This window comes from Chanodichthys erythropterus, chromosome 2 (genome assembly GCF_024489055.1).
Source record: "Chanodichthys erythropterus isolate Z2021 chromosome 2, ASM2448905v1, whole genome shotgun sequence".
In the NCBI taxonomy this organism is placed as follows: Eukaryota; Metazoa; Chordata; class Actinopteri; order Cypriniformes; family Xenocyprididae; genus Chanodichthys; species Chanodichthys erythropterus.
The window spans coordinates 4,165,157-4,187,000 of NC_090222.1; the positions used below are offsets into that span (position 1 = coordinate 4,165,157).

A 21,844-nucleotide genomic window follows, 5' to 3' on the forward strand; every position below is an offset into this window, starting at 1 on the left:
ATTTCATTTTACTTTTTTGTCTACATTATTGTAATATATATGTATATATGTAAGTATATTTTAAGTATATTTTATTTTTGTATATATATATATTTAATAGCCCAGTCCAAGATGAGTGTAACTGATGTATAAATAGACACAATAATGAGAAATAAAGAAATTTTTAATGAATGAGTCCTAAAACCTGGAAACGGGTTAGCATTTTTGAATTTCCGTTTCCATCATCCATCGTCAATGTTTTTTTGTTTTTGTTTTTTTTTAAAAACCCTGAAATATGCCTGAAATAAGTTCTGTGGTGATGAACAAAGCTCAAGATATTTTCCGGTTTTATTCTATTCTAAAATACATCAGTAAAACATCTTTGTGATTTTTAAAAAAAAAGGCTTTTATTTGTTTTGAAAAAGGTGGCTGCTAACAAGTGTCTAAATGGTACTACAGAGGTTGCCGAGGACATTAAATGGCATCATACTGAACAGGTAAAATCATCTAATCACTAATCGCTTTTAAAGTTTATAATCGTGCTTTTGCAAATTATTTTAACTTAAACTTTTGGGATTTTTTTTTTTTTTTTTTAATAAAGAAGAAAGAGTTGTCGGAAGCTTAATGGTGCTGAGGTTGAAGTCATCTGACCGTTGTGTAGTTTAGTTATAGTATACCCTGGAGGACCACACAAGGAATTTCCTCAATCTCACCGGCCTCAAAGAGTGGTCCAAGGCATGCCTGCCCATGGATGGTCCTCACGGGAGCTTTGCAGAGTAACTTGAGTGAGCGGGTGCTATGTGGGTGCTGGTGATATGTGGATCTCCCTACACCATCTGCTCCATGGAGGAAGACATCACCAGCCCCACTCCAGACCCAGAACCCAGCCAGCTGCCTCTCACACCGCTAACGGACGATATGCCAGAGCCCACCGCAGACAGTGCTCAAGCCTGCCACAATGCCAGTGCCAAAGACCACACCTGAGCCGTTCATCACCTCAGTGCAAGAGCCCAACGCAGAGTCTGACCAGGTGCGCGAGCTGGCACCATCATCTGTGCCACTGGGTGTCCTCCTGGAGTACGAGGGGATGAAAGGTAGCCCTGCCTACACTCCTACCACTGAGGGTGAGCTATATCTGGCCTCTGGCAATTATTATTATGGGGAAGTGGAAGAGGATATTTCTCCCATCCCCGCTGGTCCCAACCAGCTTCAAGTCTCCTTTGTCTCTGCTGGTCCCACCCAGCTCAAAGCTTTTCCATGTCTCCACTTTTCCCATCCAGCTCCAAGACTCCTGTGTCTAAGAAGACCCCATCCAGCCTCCCTCTTTCACCTCCTCTACTAAAGACAGCCAGTCCTTTGGCCCCTCCTCTGCTGTTTCCCTTCAGTCCCTCAGCTCCCCCTTTGTTGACTCCACTCTGCTGCATGGATCTGCCTCTGGTCTTCCAGACTTCAGCTCTACTTTGGCAAGGATATCCCGACATGTCCCTCCACCCCTTCAGCTCCGTCGGGCTCCACCATCCCTCTGGCTTCGCCTTGGTCCTCAGTCCTCAGATTTCTCCTGCCTGTCATTATGTTCGCCTGGTATTTATACTCCCTGTTATGTTCAGGTCACTTGTCAGTTCTCGTGTATGATTTAATGTGTGGTTTATTCTCCTGTGTACTCCTAACGATCACCTGCTTTTAAAATTAAAGTCTATGTCAAGTATTCCTCATTCATGCATTTTTTTAACACAGAACACGTGACCATTACCAGGTGAGGTAAGTTAATAAAATAATTTCAAAGAAAATCAATATTTCATGTCCAATTATTTATGTATTTAAGTAGATGTGAAATAAGCAGGGTGATCAAATACCCAGCAAAATGGAGGAAACATAATTACTTAAAGGTGCTCTAAGTAATGTCACACGTTTTTAGGCCAAAACATTTTCTGTCACATACAGCAAACATCTCCTCAATATCTGCTAGCTGCCTGTCCCCTGAACACACTGTAAAAAATAAACGCGGTCTCTGTAGTCGCCACAAGCTCCGAAAACGGCAATAAAAACAAACTGGTGCAGCCTAGACCACTTAACATAATAAACATGCTCCAGCCAATAACCGACAAGAATGATTTTAAATGCGCGTTCACGGCTGTTTCAGGAAGCACGGAGGGGAGGGGGAGGAGGGTTAGGAGGAGGAGGAGGAGGAGGAGGAGGAGGAGGAGGAGGAGGGAGGGTCAACAGGAAGTTACTCCGCCCAGGATCGCTTAGAGAACCTTTAAATTTTGACCTTTTCCTCACACAAAGATACAGTGGGTATGGAAAGTATTCAGACCCCCTTAAATTTTTCACTTTTTGTTATATTGCAGCCATTTGCTACAATCCTTTAAGTTCTTTTTTTTCCTCATTAATGAACACACAGCACCCCATATTAACAGAAAAACACAGAATTGTTGACATTTTTGCAGATTTATCAAAAAAGAAAAACTGAAATATCACATGGTCCTAAGTATTCAGACCCTTTGCTCAATATTTAGTAGAAGCCCCCATTTGATCTAATACAGCCATGAGTCTTTTTGGGAAAGATGCAACAAGTTTTTCACACCTGGATTTGGGGATCCTCTGCCATTCCTCCTTGCAGATCCTCTCCAGTTCTGTCAGGTTGGATGGTAAACATTGGTGGACAGCCATTTTTAGGTCTCTCCAGAGATGCTCAATTGGGTTTAAGTCAGCACTCTGGCTGGGCCTTTCAAGAATAGTCACAGAGTTGTTGTGAAGCCACTCCTTCATTATTTTAGCTGTGTGCTTAGGGTCATTGTCTTGTTGGAAGGTAAACATTCGTCCCAGTCTGAGGTCCTGAGCACTCTGGAGAAGGTTTTCGTCCAGGATATCCCTGTACTTGCCCACATTCATCTTACCCTCGATTGCAACCAGTCGTCCTGTCCCTGCAGCTGAAAAACACCCCCACAGCATGATGCCACCACCATGCTTCACTGTTGGGACTGTATTGGACAGGTGATGAGCAGTGTCTGGTTTTCTCCACACATACCGCTTAGAATTAAGGCCAAAAAGTTCTATCTTGGTCTCATCAGACCAGAGAATCTTATTTCTCACCATCTTGGCAAACTCCATGCGGGCTTTCATGTGTCTTGCACTGAGGAGAGGCTTCCGTCGGGCCACTCTGCCATAAAGCCCCGACTGGTGGAGGGCTGCAGTGATGGTTGACTTTCTACAACTTTCTCCCATCTCCCGACTGCATCTCTGGAGCTCAGCCACAGTGATCTTTGGGTTCTTCTTTACCTCTCTCACCAAGGCTCTTTTCCCCGATAGCTCAGTTTGGCCGGACGGCCAGCTCTAGGAAGGGTTCTGGTCGTCCCAAACGTTTTCCATTTAAGGATTATGGAGGCCACTGTGCTCTTAGGAACCTAAGTGCAGCAGAATTTATTTTTGTAACCTTGGCCTGATCTGTGCCTTGCCACAATTCTGTCTCTGAGCTCTTCAGGCAGTTCCTTTGACCTCATGATTCTCATTTGCTATGACATGCACTGTGAGCTGTAAGGTCTTATATAGACAGGTGTGTGGCTTTCCTAATCAAGTCCAATCAGTATAATCAAACACAGCTGGACTCAAATGAAGGTGTAGAACCATCTCAAGGATGATCAGAAGAAATGAACAGCACCTGAGTTAAATATATGAGTGTCACAGCAAAGGGTCTGAATACTTAGGACCATGTGATATTTCAGTTTTTCTTTTTTAATAAATCTGCAAAAATGTCAACCATTCTGTGTTTTTTCTGTCAATATGGGGTGCTGTGTGTACATTAATGAGGAAAAAAAATTAAGGGGGTCTGAATACTTTCCGTACTCACTGTATATCCATATTATTTTTGTCCTTTTTGGAGGTTGGCAGCATAAATAACCATCCACTATTGTTGAACGACAAAGAGAAGCTAGTTTTCAAAATAATAATAATAATACAGGATCAAAATGACATGAGGGTGTGTAAATGGTGGTAATTTTCCACAGAGCTTTGAGACAATAAATCAATTATGGTGGGAACATAGTCATAATCTATATGCAGTTGCCATGTATTTTTCATTTCAATGTCCTAAGTGAAGGTAAAATTTTAGCTGTTGTTTTATAATAGCTTTTTTGGAATATGTGATGTTGTCTTTATTGTTTTACAGTAACTTGTCTTAATGTGTCATTTGTGCATTTTTGTGCAAATGCCTTGTCCTACAGTTAGTGGATAATTCAGGAGTTTCCCCCCCCCCTTTTTTTACCAACAATTTGGACATAATGTCAGTGCACAAAAACTTTACTGACAAAAACAGACTCACCAAACCGAAATCCATTTTTGCTTTAATAAAAAACAATATCATTTGAAAATAAATATGTTTAATAGTTATACTAAAAACACAAAAGGATGTTAATATTTAACAGCACCAATAAATATATTACTGTGAAAATATACTGAAAATGTGGCTGTACATGGAAAACAAACAAAGAAAAAAAATTCTGGCACTTTCACACAAAAAAGAATGTTTTGTTTTCTCCTCCACAGATCTTGTATCTCCATCAGACTGATCACTTATACAAAAATGTTCAAATGAACAAGGACAAAAAAGGCGCTTTCAGGAATGTTGAAGTGTTTGTCTCTCTTTTCATTTGTATTTCATTCTATAAAAGCCATACACAGTTTTTCAGATTGATGACAATGTCGATAGGAAACAAAGCAAAACAATATCAACAATAACACTGTATATAAATAGATCAAATTAAATACACAGAATACTGAACATATTCTAACATTATAAATTAGATGAGGTGAATTACATAAAGGGATATTAGGTATGTATATACAGACACTGTGTGGTAATGAACAGTTCCTAAAGTTGTGTGCAATATTCTCTTTGGAAAATGTTACGAACCATAAATATCTGTTTTATACTGAACTGAATGATTCTATTCCTTTGCAAAAGTCAGAATCTTTTTTTTTTCTTTTTTTCCAATTTGCATTTTGTCACATTTATCTTTTCTTCTTCTTTATTTCCATATATACATACATGTAATATCCCTTTAGTATTTTCACACCAAGTCCTATAGGATGTTAGTCAGTACAGGTGTCTTTTTTGACTAAGACTTCACCCAAGTAAGAGTGACATCACAGAAATAGATAGTTCCGCATTCGTATCCCGTGCCTGGACCCACTGTTCCGAACAGTCCGAAAGAATCTGTCACTTCCGCTCCTTTGATTGACAGTCTGTAACTGTTCATATAAAGGGGTGGAGATTATCGTTTGCACCTCTCAGTGAAGTCTTGGACATTCAATCCGAGTCTTTAAATGTGAATCCACAGCCAGCTGATCCAGTGAAGCATTACCTCACCGTGTTCTGTCCAATCACAGACCCAGGTGCAGTGACACTGCAATATATCCCATTCACACGCCAAGCAGCGTCTTCGTTTAATTGTTTGTAGTAATTCAGATGATAGCAGCGACACACATTGTCATTGTCATTTAATATATATAATATATATTCTATATATTCATATATTAATATCTTAAAAATATACATTGGGATGATATTTGTTCAGGGTAGTGTTTGTAGTTCGTCCAGGGAATGCATCCTCAGGGTTAAAAAGTGCTGTGCTGTAAAAAAATTCCTTCATTCAGTGTTCTGCCCAGCGTTCCGCTCATCATCTTGGTTTTTCACATCTGAAAGAGAACAATGGATTGGTTAGAGATCTGCACAGGGGAAGCTATGCTAATATATGTCAAGGAAAGCCTATGCACTTATTGATCTGTGACTTCACCAGCCCAACACCCCACAACCGGTCAGAGTTAAGCCTGTTCATCCACGATAGAATGAATCCCGAATGGAAAATACAGTGACTATACTGCATGGGCATGAGAAATGTCCTTATGAAATAATATACTTTAAAAGAATATACTTGTGTGAAATGTAATTTTTTCAGACACTTAATTGCATGTTAATTGAAATTCAATAAAAATGCATTATAGTTTAAATTTATATTAAATGCAATCAGCTGAACATTAGAGTGCTTTCACGACTCACTTAAGTGGGACATGAGTACATTATATGTAATTTCATAATTCTGTTGTCATTGAAATGTTTAAAGTGCACCGACAAATGCACTGAAAAGCATTTATGATAAACTAAATATTTGTAATTACGTTTGTAATGAAGCTGCTAATTAGTACATTAAATATATTGAATAACACACTACAGTTAAAAATATAATCAAGTATTTTATGTGTTTTAGCATTTGTCAACCCATCAAATTAAATGTACTCATTTAAAGCACAACAAAAGAATATAAAAACAATGATCTTTAATACTTTTAATTTGACATTATTACAAAGTGCACTTATAAAAAGTGTAAAGACAATAGTGTACTATCTTTAAGTGGCCTTTAAGTGCATTAATATTACATTATCTGCAAGTAAATATACTTTAAGATTTGTAGTCTATCTTGTTGTTTTATTTAGAGAGTGTGTCAAGTTATCATCTTGGAACTAGATACAGTTATTTTGCATCGCTGGTACTGATCTAAAACATTGCATTGTATTGTGGGACACTGTATTTCGTGCAGTGTTGTATACCGGGACAATGTAGTTATGTAAAAATGTCCAGAGGTTAGACTTTTGGATGGGGTTAAAATTTGGTTTGGGTGGAACGACCACAGGATCAAAGTATGCTATGATCTCCACTAAATATAACAATAAAATGTGGACAACATATACAGAATGCCAGCAAAGGCCACATAAGATCACACAGTTTAAATTAGTGGGACAGTTGATGAGAAGCAAACAGCATGGACACGCTTACTGTATATTCACATACACTGTATAATTCAACATGATCTCATATTATGCATCTGAAACTTGAAGAGCTAATGGCACGTGATGGCAAAATCAATAATGCCAAATTAAGTTCTGACTCATTATGAACATAAAATGGCAATAACTGACATTAAAAAAAAAAAAAAAAAAAAAAAGAATCAATGAGAGCAGATTGTGTGAGTTGCACTTTACAAACACACACACATATATACGCACCATCCCTGCCTGTATCAAAAACACAAAATGATATTGCATGTTGACAGAATATCTTGTTAATGTCAGTGAATTCAGTTCATTAATCATTTCTATGCTCAACGCCAAAGTGTTGACACCATAAAACATGATGTCGTTATTAGTGCGAGGCAGTAGCGCACTAGAATCTGACATCAAAGGTTGAATCTCACAGCAATAAACCACATACACACACACACACACACACACACACTACGTCACCCTAAACATGCACATCTAAGAGGGAAAATGCAATAAGCGCTAGAAGCATGCAAAGAGAAAGAGCTTGGGATGAGAAGTTGCGTGTTGCACGTCGTGACAGTTCATAGACAAACCTGCAAGTTCTTTCGTTTAACTCAAGTTGTCTGGACTTGCATTGCAATTGTGTGAATTTGCAGGAGCATTTACAGGTGAGGGGGTCCTGCACATACAAGCGCTTTCTTCTCTCTGAGCAAGGCTCACAGTGGCTGCAAGGGAAGCAGAAGGGAGAGACAGAGAGACATCTAAGCACTAGTGATCTGGGCAGAGCTCTGGAGTGACGCACACACACAATCATGTACCTCGCCATCACACAACCTTCACCGGATAAGACTGAATGAACTGTGCTCTTTTTTGCTTCGTTTTGAAGATGGGTAGCATTAGTGGCAGAAGGAAAGCTGACATTGTGTGATGGGAGTGAATTATAAGCTCATTCATTCATCGCACATGAGGCACGGTGATTAGTGGCAACATTGATTCAGCGAGGAACGGTTATTGGACTGACACAGACAGCTGCATTCACATACACACTTTCCACATATACACAATTGGAAGCAGAATGACGCAAAAGCAATGTTTGCAAAAATGGCTCAGTCAAATACAGAGACTTGCCACAGTATAACAGCACAATTTTGAATCATTTCTAAAATGGTTTCATACACAAACACTTTATCTGTTCTGAAATTTAACTTTCTTAATTGTGTAACTGCACCTACACAGTGAAAAGAAAAAAAATACTCCAGTTTTTCTCAAATTATATTTATGGTTTGGTCAAACCTTACATTTTGATGTAATATTAATCAAAAAAATTCCCAAAAACAGTAATAAAAATAATGATTTTTCATTATAAAGACCATACCATACTTAATTAATATCTTTTCTTCAGACATAAGCTAAAATGTTACTAGGTCAACATAATAATTTTTAAGGCTTTTCACAACTTAATGTCACCATAAACGAAAGCCAAATTAGCTATATGACAGCAGAATTTTCACTTAAAATGATAAAACGCAACTGTTTGTTATGTTTACTGGGATGTATTTTCAAAATATGCATAATCTTTTCTGTTATAAAAAAAATAAAAAATGAATAACACCCACAATCATTTCTGCCAGTCATTAAAGCTAGCACATCACTTTTTTCTTCTATGAGGAGTGTTACTTGCTGAAACTGAACAAAACAGGTTTTAGTTCACCCAAAAATGAAAATTCTGTCATCATTTACTCACCCTCATGCTGTTCCAAACCTATAAGGCTTTCGTTCATCTTCAGAACACAAATGTAGAGATTTCTGTCCCTCCATTGACAGTTCATAAAGAGATTGTAAAACTAATCCATATGAATTGAATGGTTTAGTTCAAATTTTCTGAAAAGACATGATCGCTTTATATGATGAACATATTTCATTTAGCCTTCTATTCTCATATAAACATTGATCAACTCACACATTAGATATAATACGAACCAATGAGGTTCATTCTCGTGTTTCGCAGTACGTTTGAGCTTCATAAGAGGGATGAACTACTTTGAGCATCAAAGTGGTAGTTGTAGCTGTCAATGCAGGGACAGAAATCTCTCAGATTTCATGAAAAATATTTTCACTTGTGTTTCGAAGATGAATGAAAGTCTTACAGGTTTGGAACAACATGAGGGTGAGTAAATGATGACAGAATTTACATTTTTGGGTGAACTAACCCTTTAACTTGTTTCAGTGTAGTACAGACAAGAGCCCAAGTGACAAGAGATTGTTGTCAGAAACATCAGTGGGCCTGAATACAGGTGATCATCCCAGCTGTGGTGGCACATTAATATGATAATGACAGAGACAGCCATGCAACCACTGATTATTTACCTTTGGTTGCTTTCGTCTTTGCGGGCTTTGGGCCAACAGTGTGAATATGAGTACAAATAAATGCAGACTGAGTGAGATTACAAAGAGCAAACAAACTGCCCTGAAATAAAGCCAATGACTGAGAGCAAAATACTGCTTGAGCGCAGGTGAGCCGAGGCGTTGAGATCGCCTGTATCTCCCTCTCTTGCTCTTTTTCGGCTTTTAACCCTCCCCACTCTGGGTTTTCTGCAAAAAAAGGAAAATAACGCAAGAATAGGACATCTAAAAAAGTTGAAGTTTCTAACAGTCATGCTGAGAAAAATCTATCAGCACTAGTGATGTCAAAAGTACAGGTACTCCGGTAACAAGGTGATACTTTTTTTTGTTGTTGTTTAATTGATTTTTTGTTTACTTATACTACCATTGAAAAAAAAAATTAAAGAAATGAATCATTTTATTCATTTTATTTAAAGAAATGAATCATTTTATTCAGTAAGGATGCATTCAATTGATCAAAAGTGACAATAAAGAGACATTTATAATGTTACAAAAGATTTCTATTCCAAATAAAAGCTGTTCTTTTGAACTTTCTATTCATCAAAGAATCCTGAAATACAAAATGTATCACGGTTTCCACAAAAATACTCTGATACACTGATTCTTGAGCAGCAAATCATCATATTAGAATGATTTCTGAAGGATCATGTGACACTAAAGACTGGAGTAATGATGCTGAAAATTCAGCTTTGATCTAATTAGATTTTAAAATATATTACAATAGAAAAATAGACAATAGAATTTTTTTTTCTGGACTTGTAATCAAATAAATGCAGCCTTGGTGAGCAGAAGAGACTTCTTTTTAAAAAACATAAAATCTTACAACTTTTGAACGGTAGTGTAAAGGCTATATGCCACTGTTTTTAACCTAATTTGTATATTTATATTAATATTTAACATTTTAAATAAAGTAGTATACATATGCATTATTCATTTTTCTGGTGTTAGTATCGACTACTGAAATTTTGATATTGTGACAACCCTAATCACCACCAATTAAAGCGAGGAGCAGCGCGTCACGGACAGCCCTCGTGAGGAACGAACGACAGACGCTATAGTCCAAATAAGCAGCTGAATGAGCCGTAGCATGTGTGTGTGTGTGTGTGTGTGTGTGTTTGAGGAGCTTAGAGGTAAGGATCGAAGTACAAGGAGCTGAACTTGAGCTTGTGAATCAGAGTCGCTGGACTCCCCGCCCCCCCGTTTGCCTACGTGCTGAAAGACAGGAGGTAGAGACGACAAGCAGAGAGTCGGCGCTTAGCCCCATGACGAACGGATTTCATTTAGCCCTCTCAGCTAACCTGATCCATCTCTGTACGCTCGCATTAACCTAGCAAGGTGCAGAAATGCACACAGCCGCCGCACATCCAATTAAACGGGGTCATTCCATTAGATTAGACACTTTTCTGAGCCATTTTTGTAATGACCTTTGACCAACTGGTGTCATTTAGTGGAAGCATGAAATATGTAATAATATTTCTCACTTAATATCCAATAATATTACTAATTTAACTGCACTGACACTATCGGATGAGAACAAAACTTGCTGATTTGAAAACTTTGAACTGATTTGAAACAATTTCTATTGAATAAAGTGCTAAAAATAAAGGCTTGGTAAACCTGCCATTGTATATTGTGAATATTGCTTATGTTCCTCTTTTGTAAGTTGCTTCGGATAAAAGCAAAATGCAAATTCCTTTCTGTTTCCTTAAAATAACTGCCATTTGATTTAATATTTCTGTTATGCAACACAATGACTGGATTCTGTGTCTTTAGATAGTTTTGGGGTCTAACATAGGTTAAGACACAATGGCACTAAATGAGGTTTGTCAAACAGCTCACAATAACCAACAATAACCTCTGTCTCAGGATCACCTACTATTTAAAAGGCTAAAAATAAAAGTGGGTTAACGACAGACACTTGCTACTATGATTAGTATGGGGAAGCAGGCAAGGGTCAGCCTTGAGCAACTGTGGTGTGAGAGGCAGCGGGTGGTCTTCACAGCCACCATCTTACAGCTGCCGCAAAGAGCAAAAGCCTCGCCTCAGAAGAAAAACTGAAACCATCCTATAAAAGAGTCCTGTTATCAGAGCTCAGGACAGAGGTCTTAAGAGATATACAGAGAAATTCAGGCTTTTACTGTGGGCTGTAAAACCCTGAGAGCGGACTGACGGACACATGATGAGCTGCACACTCTACTCATGAACGGATTGTACTTGCTCTAAAATTAGATTGCACAAGTCACAGTTGAAGGCATATTACTGGGAAGATTAGTTGTTTATTGTGGTCAGAAACTTAAAAAAAAAAAAGCAATCAGATCACATTTTCAGAATGCCGCCAGCGCACCGCAGGTCATGTGACAAGAACCAACCAATCAGCTTTACCAGCTTCAAGCTCAGCCAAGATGGAGGAACAGCTGATCATAGCTGTACTGGGATACCCAGAGCTGTACGATTTGTGAAGCGGCTATTATTTTCAGTGTTGGAAATCCATTTGTCTCGAGCGCTTTGGAAAAGCAGCATGGCCGGCATTTTCCACGTGTTTTTAGATGCGACACGTGAACGACCACTTAATATTCAGCAATATTACTGCACTGATTTAACTGCACTGACAATATCGGATAAGAACAAAACTTGAGCTGTATAACAACACTTGTCTTTTTTTTATATTCAAAATCAAAATTTGGATCAAAAAAGGAATTTTTTGCAGTTTCGTTGCTTTCTTTTTGCTGCATTCTGATGAATTCTACTGGATTTAAATATGATAAAATGTGCTAAATTGAACTGAACTCTTATTTGTAACTGAATGCATATTACCAAAAAATATTTCAGAATTTTGTAGAAAGATTTTGTAGAAATTTGTGAATGGCAGTCACTGCGATTGCACGAGGATCTGCAAAGCTTTTTGAGGGCACAGATTCAGTGTGGGACTGCTTATGCATTTTATCCAAAATGACTTGCACCATTACTTTTTGTTTTCAGTTTTTCTTTGTGAGACAGGCTGCCATGTTCAGCAGAAGGCAATCATTAAATAATGAATAGTTATCTGCCAGAAATAGAGATGTACTAGCTATAAAAAGACATCTAACACAAATAAAAGGAAAAACAGGTTGTGTCATGATTAAGTCCTGTTGAAAGCATCAAGTTCGTGCCTGAGGATTAGGAGGGATTCGGCTGTTGTGACATTTAGTGGAAGTTGATTTCACTGTTTGGGTGTGAGAACAGTCAAGTGTTTCACTTTATAAGCTTTGTTGTGGGGAAACAGAGTTGAGGGTTTGTCAAGGCGTGCTGTGGGAGTCATCAAGAGTTTTTAAGAGATTTAAGTCGATATATTGAATGCTCACAATGTACGAAAATAAGCAAGCAATTAAGCATCATCATGAATAATGCCAAAGTCCCTTTCAAGGAAAGTCTGTTCACTCGGCAACACCACCGGGCAGCTATTTTGGCATCCAAGACCAAGTCTTGTCTATTTGAATGGAGTAATCCTGAAATCTCGAAAATTGTTTGCCGAACTCACAATTGAATAACATATTCTGTCATGAACTATCCCATAAATGTTGTTTCTTATACTCAAATAACCCTGCAGTGACATGTAGAAACCTGACTTTTTCTTATATCGTTATTTTTTATTTTTTTTAAGTTAATGTTTATTTTGTTTAAAGAAATAAAAAATTAGTTTTATGGTTAACAATAATAACTTTGGTTTAGATGTTAAATTTTAAGCATATTCTGGGTGAGCTGCAGAGGATTGATGGCACTGCGGAAGTGGCCACGTAAGAACTTTTGAATGTTTCGTTGTTAAAAAAACAGTGGCAAGATGACTTAGAAAAATGTTGTGAGCTGGAATTCCTGGAACTTTATGTTAGGAATTACATATAAGTGAAAATAAAGTAAACTCTGAGTGCTGTGTGTTTACAAAGTGAGCTGCACTGGCGCTGTGGACATCTGAGTTCATTTAGTGTTCACATACAAGGCAAACTTCCTTTGAACCACCCTAAAATATAGATGATAGAACAATAAGCAAATGGGATGTAGCATTTATGACAATGCAAGCAGCATGAATCTGGCAATGATGGAGATATTCACACGCACATCATCTCAGCTGTCCGGGACAGTCTCTCTCCACCCGCATACAGACAGCAAAGACTGCTAAGTCATTTACATGATATAAAGTACACCGACCCACTGACTAGTCAAGTATATTTCTGAACAACTAGCTCCTACTGGAATACATTGCTAAAAGTACCATATGCTCTCAATTTTATTGGTCAAACCAGGCGAACAGCTAAAAAAACTTTACTGCTAATAGCCTGGCTGCTAAGTGTTCAGTGTCCAGCTGGCTGCTTCTCATCGCCGGTCAATCAACCCAGTCATTGCAGTTTATGTCTGTGTATTTAGAAACGCCCTGTGCCATCTACATGTAGAACTGTCCATACTGTCAACAAATGAATCTTAACCAAATCCCATAATCTCCCCAATGAAAAAGGAAGAATCGATGTTGACCGTTTCATCTTGAAATCACACATAAGCTTGACATAAGAAATAATAATAATAAACAAACTTACTTTTCTTTCTTTGCTTTGAGTTCTGCCTTTGGCCTGGAAAAGACAGATGCAACAGAGGTTTAAATCACATTTTATGAATTAAAGGAATCACTTGCTAAAAATGAATATTCCGTCACTATTTACTCATCCTTGATGTATGCTGTTATATTTTCCGTGGAACACAATTTTTACATATTTCCAAATAAATACAGAGCCATTATATATGGCGCAACAGGTTTGATGCCAATGACAAGACAGAGCAGGTTACTTTTGGTATGAAACAGTCTCAGCTTTCAAATTTTGTCATTTTCTAAGAAATTCAAACAATAAATACCATTTTGTGGCTCTTTAATGTGTCATAACAGATCGCTGTAGTGCATCAGTTCAAGCGGCATGACTGAACATCAGAAGGTATGTTGTTTCAACCGCAAAAAGACATCAATACACACCGTTTTTCAAGTTCAAGTCCACAACATTAATTTACTAACTCTCCTGTCTGGTTTGTTTGTTGGACAAAATGGCGGATTCGGCGCTATGATTGGTCAGATCGCCTGTCAATCAATCTCAAAGTGAAGGGTGAACTGACACCCAATATGCGGCATACAGTTTTTCTCTCCGACAGAGGGAAGATTTTCCATAAATAATGACTTAAACTTTAACAAAGTTATCCTATGACTTCAGTAGACTTAGAATATAATGCACCAGACTACTTTTATGTAGCTTTTTTAGGGTGTTTTTGGGCACTATGAATTGTTGAAGATTTCATGTTTCCACAGAAAAAATAACAGCACGGTGAACAATAAGTTCAAACTTTGAACAAACTTTCATAATAATTGCACAATTACCATTTTGGAAAGAAGTGTTCCTTTTTAAACATACCTGCATTCACACTTGGTGTGTTCTGTGAAACTCAGTTGAAAATTATGCTGCGATACACGTTGTTTGACTCGCAGTACCTAGACGAATATACAAAAATAAGCACATTAAGTTTGTGAGCATTTGTGCACTACATGCAATGTGTCTGTAATATTATGTTTCAATGAGAAAGCCCAGGGCTCATGATGTAGAATCACAGCTTAAAATATTCAATTTTTATTGACTTTTTCTTACACACTGTTGAATAAATGGCAAGGCCAGGCCTCGACTGTGGCCAAGAGCAACATCAACCACATAAACGGGGCGTAAACACAGTGTGCAGCGGTAAACAACATAGCTGACATGCCAGTTAACACCGCCTCACTGTCCCATGTTGGGCAAGCATGATTTCATAGGAAGCAGGGTGAAGGACTGCACACACTGGATTGAACCAGTCTCACCTCCATGGTGACGTTGCGCGTCTCTGTAGGGACACACTCGAGCGCTTCGTCGTTGCAGCAGCCTGCACAGCGCATGAGAACCACACAGGACGGGATGTACGTGTGCTCGATCTCGTCGGGATACTCCTGAATGATGTCTACCAGCAGCTCTCGTGTATCACACGCACTCTTTTTATACACATCCAAGAAGGGAATCACTAAAGAGCAAGAAAAGTGAGAATGTTCAGTCACTATTATACCATATTCACAAAGACCCACTTTTTTTGTTCAATTAAAGGAGCAGTTCACACATAAAATGGAATGTTCTCTCATTATTTACTTACCTTTATATCATTCCGAAACCTGTATGCTGTTATTTTGTCTGTGAAACACAAAAAGAGAATTTTTGAAGAATCTTCATGTGGCTCTTTTCCATTTAATGACGTTATTTTAAGTCCGTAATAACCACGACTGAGTCTGTTCCTCAGACAAAGCTACTGTACAACTTCATAAGACTTGACCCTTGTGAAAAAGAAGTGAGCTTGTGCTGAATGTGCATTTGTAGCGTACTCCAAATCTTAAAAGTATAATAATAACAATAATAATAATGAAATAAAAGGATACTTAAGTGTACTTAAAGAGAGTACACTTTCATGACTGTTTACTTAAGTATACCTTTAAAAGGGATTAAGCTATAATTAATTATGTTTCAATAACCTTTTGTTGTGCTTTGAATAAGTACATTTAATTTGATGTGTTGACTAACATACTAAAGCACAAGAAAAGTGTCTGGATAATAATTTTAATCTTAGAGTTATCCATTATTACATTTAAAGTTAATATATTTTAAATGTACTAAATTTACAAATGTGCAATTACAAATATATGTAATTACAAGAGATGACATTAAGTATATTTTAGTTTACCATAAATGCTTGCCAGTACTTTTGGCAGTAGACTTTTACCATATTTCAAAGACAAGAGTTATGATTAGTTATAATTATGAAATTACATATAAAGATGTATCATTTATGTGAGTCAAAAAAGCACTCTAAAGTTCAGCTAATTACATTTAAAATAAATTTAAACTATAATACATTTATGTAATTGTAAATAACATGCAATTAAGTGTCCAAAAACATTGTATTCAGTTTGCGTAAGTATATTCTTTTCGTAAGTGTATTATATCCATAATAAGTCCCCTTTTTTAAAGCATTCTAAAGTGTACTTCTTTTCCACAAGGGGAAATACAGCACATAAGTCTTTTTGTGTGTTTTTCTGTCCTTTTTATAGCCAAAAGTCATGGTAAATATGAAAAGAGCAGCCTGAAGATTCTTCCCCTTTTGTGTTCCACCCTCAAAATAACAGAATACAGGTTTGGAACGACATATTAAACCACAACAGTCAGTAAATTTAAACCATTAAAGTCAGATGCATGGCCTCACACCTTCACACAGGCCTGTTCTGTTCATTGGGGACTTTACTTCCCCAAATGGGAAAAAAAAAAAAAAAAAAAAAAAAAAAAATGTCACACATGTTGAGGCACACACACCAGCACATGTGCCCCACTTGCACGTCAACCCTACTCCACCCTAATCTGTGCACCTCCCTGAGCTGGCTTCCCATCATTCATTCTGACCCCAGTGCCTCATGACCTGCAGACTGCCAGGGAAAACCATGACCTCAGGCAGTGTGGCGCCAGGCTTTACTGCAGACACCTGACCTCTAAAAGAAGCCCACCCTGCGTGAGCGCTCCCTGCCACCCATGAATGCAAGAAACCAAACACAACTGTATTTATGATGCCGATGAAGTCAATAATTGCTAGAAATTTTTTGGTGGTACTGTACCAGCCACATTTCACCCAATGCCCCTATCATGACACGTCCTCATTTATGGCTATGATGTTTGAATCCCATATGTTTATTTAGCAAAGTCGCACGTGCTGTTTTAATTTAGTATCTCTTAAACAGTTAGCCTGAGGTACTGTCTCTGTTATTACGCAAAATATAAAATGACTACTACTAAGGGTGATTCATTATTTTAATTTAATGCTAAGCAAAATCTTGTAGTATAGGAGATCTAAGCTGTGGGAAATTGATTATGAATGGAAGCAGATGGGCAATGATGTAAAAATAACAATACACGTTCCCTCAGAAACATAATAGGGACTCTATACAAACAACCAGGTTCACAGCTAACAAATAATTGTGACCTTGAGGACAAATCAGGGATAAATCTTGCAGTGTTTTTTGTTAATAAACAAACATGGCCATGGTCAATGACTTCACACAAGGTTGCTTGCGGGTAGAATAATTATTCACTTTGACGAACCTCAGCACAACCTAATGAGGGTGGGAAATATGTCCTAGAGTTGAGTGTCCAAGCAAATATTTACGTAAGTTCGTAACAAAGGAGAATCGCAAACATACAGTATTTGATGGACTGTGTACCTGCATTTCAAGCCTCAGAACTGGGATAAAACCATTTTCAGTTTGAATTTTGCCTTGGAAATGTCATTAAATATGCGTCCTCAAGGTGGCGCTAGACTCTTAGCCCAATTTCATATACATTTTTCATATCACACATACTTCACATCAACGTGTATGTACACTGCACATACAAAGAGACTTACCTTCATTTTTGCTCTTTCCCCCTTCTTTGGGTATGTGGGCAGCCTATCAGGAGAGAGAAGTGACAGTTATAAGTGACAACAAGTTATTATCTAAATCGCCACTACAAACAAACCATTAATAATGTTTGGGAAACTCTCAAAAAGGACTGTTTCCTCGAGTTATGCACAACCAAAAGCACTTTAATTATGCTATACATGGTCAGACCAATTAGATGCTTAGCCTATTATATTAGTAAGGAGTTTGCAGCGGTTCTCAACCTTTTTGACTGCAAGGCCTCCCATTGGCCAAGAAAATAATCAAAGGCACTGCCATTTAGACTAAGATATTTCCTCAAGAAGTACTGTAATGATGACAAAGCTGCTTTTTTCCCCCTAGCTTTTAATTAACATAAACTTGCAGTCTCAGTAAATAATAAACAGCAGTTCATTTCACAATTCCATGTATGTTGTACAATAACATCAACAGCTGCTGAGGGGACACATTAAAAGCAAGAAATGTGTTTCCAGTTTATGTGCAAAAATCAAACTTTTAGCTTGTCAGTGGGTGTATAAATATATATATAAATATATATATATATATATATATATATATATATATATATATATATATATATATATATATATATATATATATAGTCCTAAAGAGTGCATATTAGTGTAACTATGACCTAGTGAGTGTACATCCAAATGCAAATGCAAATCACAAACATACCCACAGTGTACCGTTTTCAGAATTTTAATTAACTTAGACTCATTTAAAATAATTTTAAGTCATTGAGACCCCCTGGAAGTTTGCTGAGCCCCCCTAGTGGGCCCCGGAGCATTGAGAACTTTCGGAATCTTAAGGAAGTTTGAATGCTTTCAAAAAGTAGTTTTAGAATTTTTAGATTTTTTTATAGAATCTTTTAGAATCTTTTTTAAAGTGAACATCATCTTCTTTCATCTTACTGAGCGAGTCAATTTGTCATTCAGAAAGAGGCTGCGGATCGAGAGCCAATGATTCTCCTACTACAAATCAGACGGTCCTATTTTCCCGCCTACAGATTAGTCTCGCTAGCGAGAGAGAGCGTGTGATCGGTTGCTGGTTGGTCGCGTTACTGCAGGTGGTGGACTGGCGCAACAGCTCTCGGTGTTGCGTGAGAAACTCGCCGGTTTGCCTCACAGACCATCTGCTTCATATCTAAGCAGACATTTTTCATATTCTGCACCCAACATTTGGACAATTACGACTAACCAACAAACAAACAAACGACGGAAATTTACCTCATACAAATGTTTCACGACATCAAACTACGTGCACTGCCAAATCACTATTCAAGTAGGCTAAATGAATTAATAAGGCGGGAGACAAAGAAACGAAGGAGCTCAGGTAATATCTTGTCATTGTTCTCGACAAGAGAGTAATTAGTTACATTAATTAAAGTCTTAAGATATCGCAAGCACTAATTAAGTCCATATTGTGACTGAATTCATAGTATTACCATACAAAAAATTGGTTCAGATTGAGGGACGCGTTACAGCAACACATAATATATCTTAGTAATGTCTTACTTAACTGCTTCAACTGAAATTTGCATTTATTAACCAAAATCTTTGCCTAACTGAGATTTAATCGTTGAACGAGACTTTAGCTATACCACAGTATTGATAAATATTCCTGACATGACAGATATTCGTTTGGAGAAACTATAAGTTTTAAGCTGATAATTCCACGTGAAACTTCGGGTAACCTAGTGTATAAAGGGTGTAATGGCACTGGGCAGATGCATTCCGTCCTCGTGCGTGTAATCTGACCTCCGTATAGGCTACACATTAATAAAAAACGAATGGCTTGATCCCTCTATCTCTCATTTCAAACCCACCAAAAATACATAGCCCTTACCTTTACAGCAGACAGATGAAGGAGAGCCGCAAAAAATAACTGTATCGAATAAACGACAAAGTTCATGATTGTAATTCCAGTGGTGTGTTGCGGTGAGCGTCACTGAACAGTCTTTGGCTCTCAAAACAATTAAAAAGCGAAGCTGAGGAATATGAATGAACCGTGTGATATCGTGGGTCAAAATAACAATTCCATTCTGCCCTTCAGGACCGAAGCACCTGCGTCGAATCCACTAAAATTAACTTCTTGAACGTCTCTGCTCCTCCACAAAATATAATAACATAAATAATGATAATAATAATACGAATAATATTAATAATAATAGTAAAATAAGACAAAGAAAAGAAATTGGGTGAAATCCACACTATCTTGGTCCTCCGCGTATTTCGCTTATAAAATCCACAGTATAACGGAAGGTCGACTTTTAATAAATCTAAATCCAAAATGTCAGAGGCAAAACAAAACAAAAAAAAAAGTTTCGTACACTTCCAAGCGCAACCTCCACTCTGCACGCGCGACTAGGGCCAGAGAACGGCTTCTGCGCGTATGATTATCATCAAGAGCAAGACATTACATGTGCCGGTATAAAATGATCCAATGGCAATTCCTGGTTTAACTGCTTTTCCTTCTTTTCGTTTCCTTCTTTTCCTCGTTTTATTTCCGCAATTGTTTTGGCTTTTCTTGTTTCATATGTGTGGATGTTATCGCGCAGTATGGAGAGGTCTTGTCACTTTGCGCTCGCTCTGTCTTTCAGCGCTTCTGCTGCTCAATGCTGCATATCTAGAGAGAATGGGCACACGGGCGGCGAGAGCGCTGATTGGTCAGGCGGAGGTTACGTAGATTATGATGCGAAAGGGCTTGACACTTTTTATGAAGGTGGGAAATTTACGCATTGTGTCCATTGCGTGTGGGCTGTCGCCTCATAGGTAGTACAAAAATAGGTTTTACATTTACGAAAGCATTTTAGTTGTATTAAATCCTCAGTATATCTCTCATACATCTTCCAGTTCATTTCGTTTTATACAGGTTTGACCAGTTCGCACTAAAATGGGGGTGGTAGTTGATGCATGTTAACCATCTAGTCTTTCTTAAGGTAGCAACTTTAAGCATTATGAAAATCAAGTTGTAACACCTTACAATAAGGTCACGTTAGTTAACGTTAGTTAGTGCATTAACAATGAACAATTGTTACGTATTAATCTTTGTTAATCTTAGTTCATTGTTCCTGTGAGCTCAGGTCCATTAAATAATATTAACAGACACAACTTTTGATTTTAATAATGTATTAGTAAATGCTGAAATGAACATTAAGAATTATAAATGCTTTAGAAGTGTTTTAATTGTTAGTTAATGTTTTCTGGAGTACATTCACACTAAAGAATGCTGGGTTAAATATGGACAAACCCAGCGATTGGGTTGTTTTGACCCAGGCATTTTTTTTCAACCAATTTTAGATTTATTTTTTTAGCCAGCAATATTGCAATATAGAAAAAGACATGTTTTTGCTCACCCCAAATAGGGGCACATTTGTGGGGTATTTTAAGCTGAAACTTGGTGAGACTTATATTACATCATGTGAAAGAGGGCATAATAGGTGACTTTTAACCCAACCTGCCAGGTTTGTCCATATGTAACCCAACTTGGGTTGTTTTTAACCCAGCATTTTTTAGAGTGTTGGGTTTTGATAGGCTATTTGTTGTAATTAACTTGTTGCAGTCATATACATTTATTAGGGGGTTTTTTTTTTCTCATTAATTTCACAATTAGTTATTTTTGTTGTTTATGGGGAGGCTTTAAAAAAGCCCTTTTGGGTTTTCTGCCTCTCCCTGTACAATATATGGATTGTACATTGTGTTTATTATTGTATATATTTTATATTTGTGCAAATAAACTAAACCAAACCAGACTAACTATTGTAGTTAACAAATGGACCCTAATTGTAAAATGTCTTATGTGGGCAATTAACTCTTTCAGTGAGATCAGGTTTTAACCAGGCGTTCATGAAAGTCCTGCAGGGGTGAACAAATCCTATATATGTTTCTTTAATGATCTTTATATTTCTATTATTGAGAAAATCTAGCCTTTTACAACATATTGAAGGTCCCTAGATTGGCCGAGAGTCTGGTAAGGGAGTCCTGCACCAACTTCTTTGATGCTTTTCAAGAGTTCAAATCAATTGACAACATATTTGTCTATGGAAAGCCAAACAACAATGCTGCGTTCCAGGCAGGTTTTTGAGCCCGTAAGTCACGACTTCGCAGCGTTCCAGGAAAATCACACCAAACTGCGTAA

General features: G+C 37.6%; 1 protein-coding gene across 5 annotated transcripts; it reads right to left on the bottom strand.

Moving 5' to 3' along the window:
- Window positions 1-4,306: 4,306 nt before the first annotated feature.
- On the bottom strand, window positions 4,307-20,309 carry vegfaa (vascular endothelial growth factor Aa). Of its 5 annotated transcripts, none has more exons than XR_010896374.1 (7): window positions 19,553-20,309; window positions 17,671-17,713; window positions 15,059-15,255; window positions 14,622-14,698; window positions 13,764-13,796; window positions 9,163-9,387; window positions 4,307-5,673 (listed from the first exon to the last, which is right to left on the bottom strand). XR_010896374.1 is itself a non-coding variant. In XM_067399905.1 (7 exons), exons 1-7 carry the CDS (start codon window positions 19,616-19,618, stop codon window positions 5,655-5,657), a joined length of 567 nt encoding a protein of 188 aa, XP_067256006.1. In that variant the 5' UTR covers window positions 19,619-20,309; the 3' UTR covers window positions 4,307-5,654. The 5 variants fall into 5 exon arrangements, 3 of the variants coding, with proteins under 3 accessions (XP_067256006.1, XP_067256032.1, XP_067256016.1); XM_067399905.1 differs by lacking the exon at window positions 9,163-9,387 and adding an exon at window positions 7,389-7,520; XR_010896373.1 differs by lacking the exon at window positions 4,307-5,673 and adding an exon at window positions 7,384-7,520.
- Between the last annotated feature and the right edge of the window lie 1,535 nt (window positions 20,310-21,844).

What these genes read in the sequence shown, in the direction of transcription:
- vegfaa (XM_067399905.1), bottom strand. Translation starts at nt 19,618, where the DNA reads ATGAACTTTGTCGTTTATTCGATACAGTTATTTTTTGCGGCTCTCCTT. An exon ending in TTCATCTGTCTGCTGTAAAG is followed by an intron (nt 17,714 to 19,552) that starts GTAAGGGCTATG and finishes CTCTCCTGATAG; the next exon opens with GCTGCCCACATACCCAAAGA. An exon ending in CACACCAAGTGTGAATGCAG is followed by an intron (nt 13,797 to 14,621) that starts GTATGTTTAAAA and finishes TGTCTTTTCCAG; the next exon opens with GCCAAAGGCAGAACTCAAAG.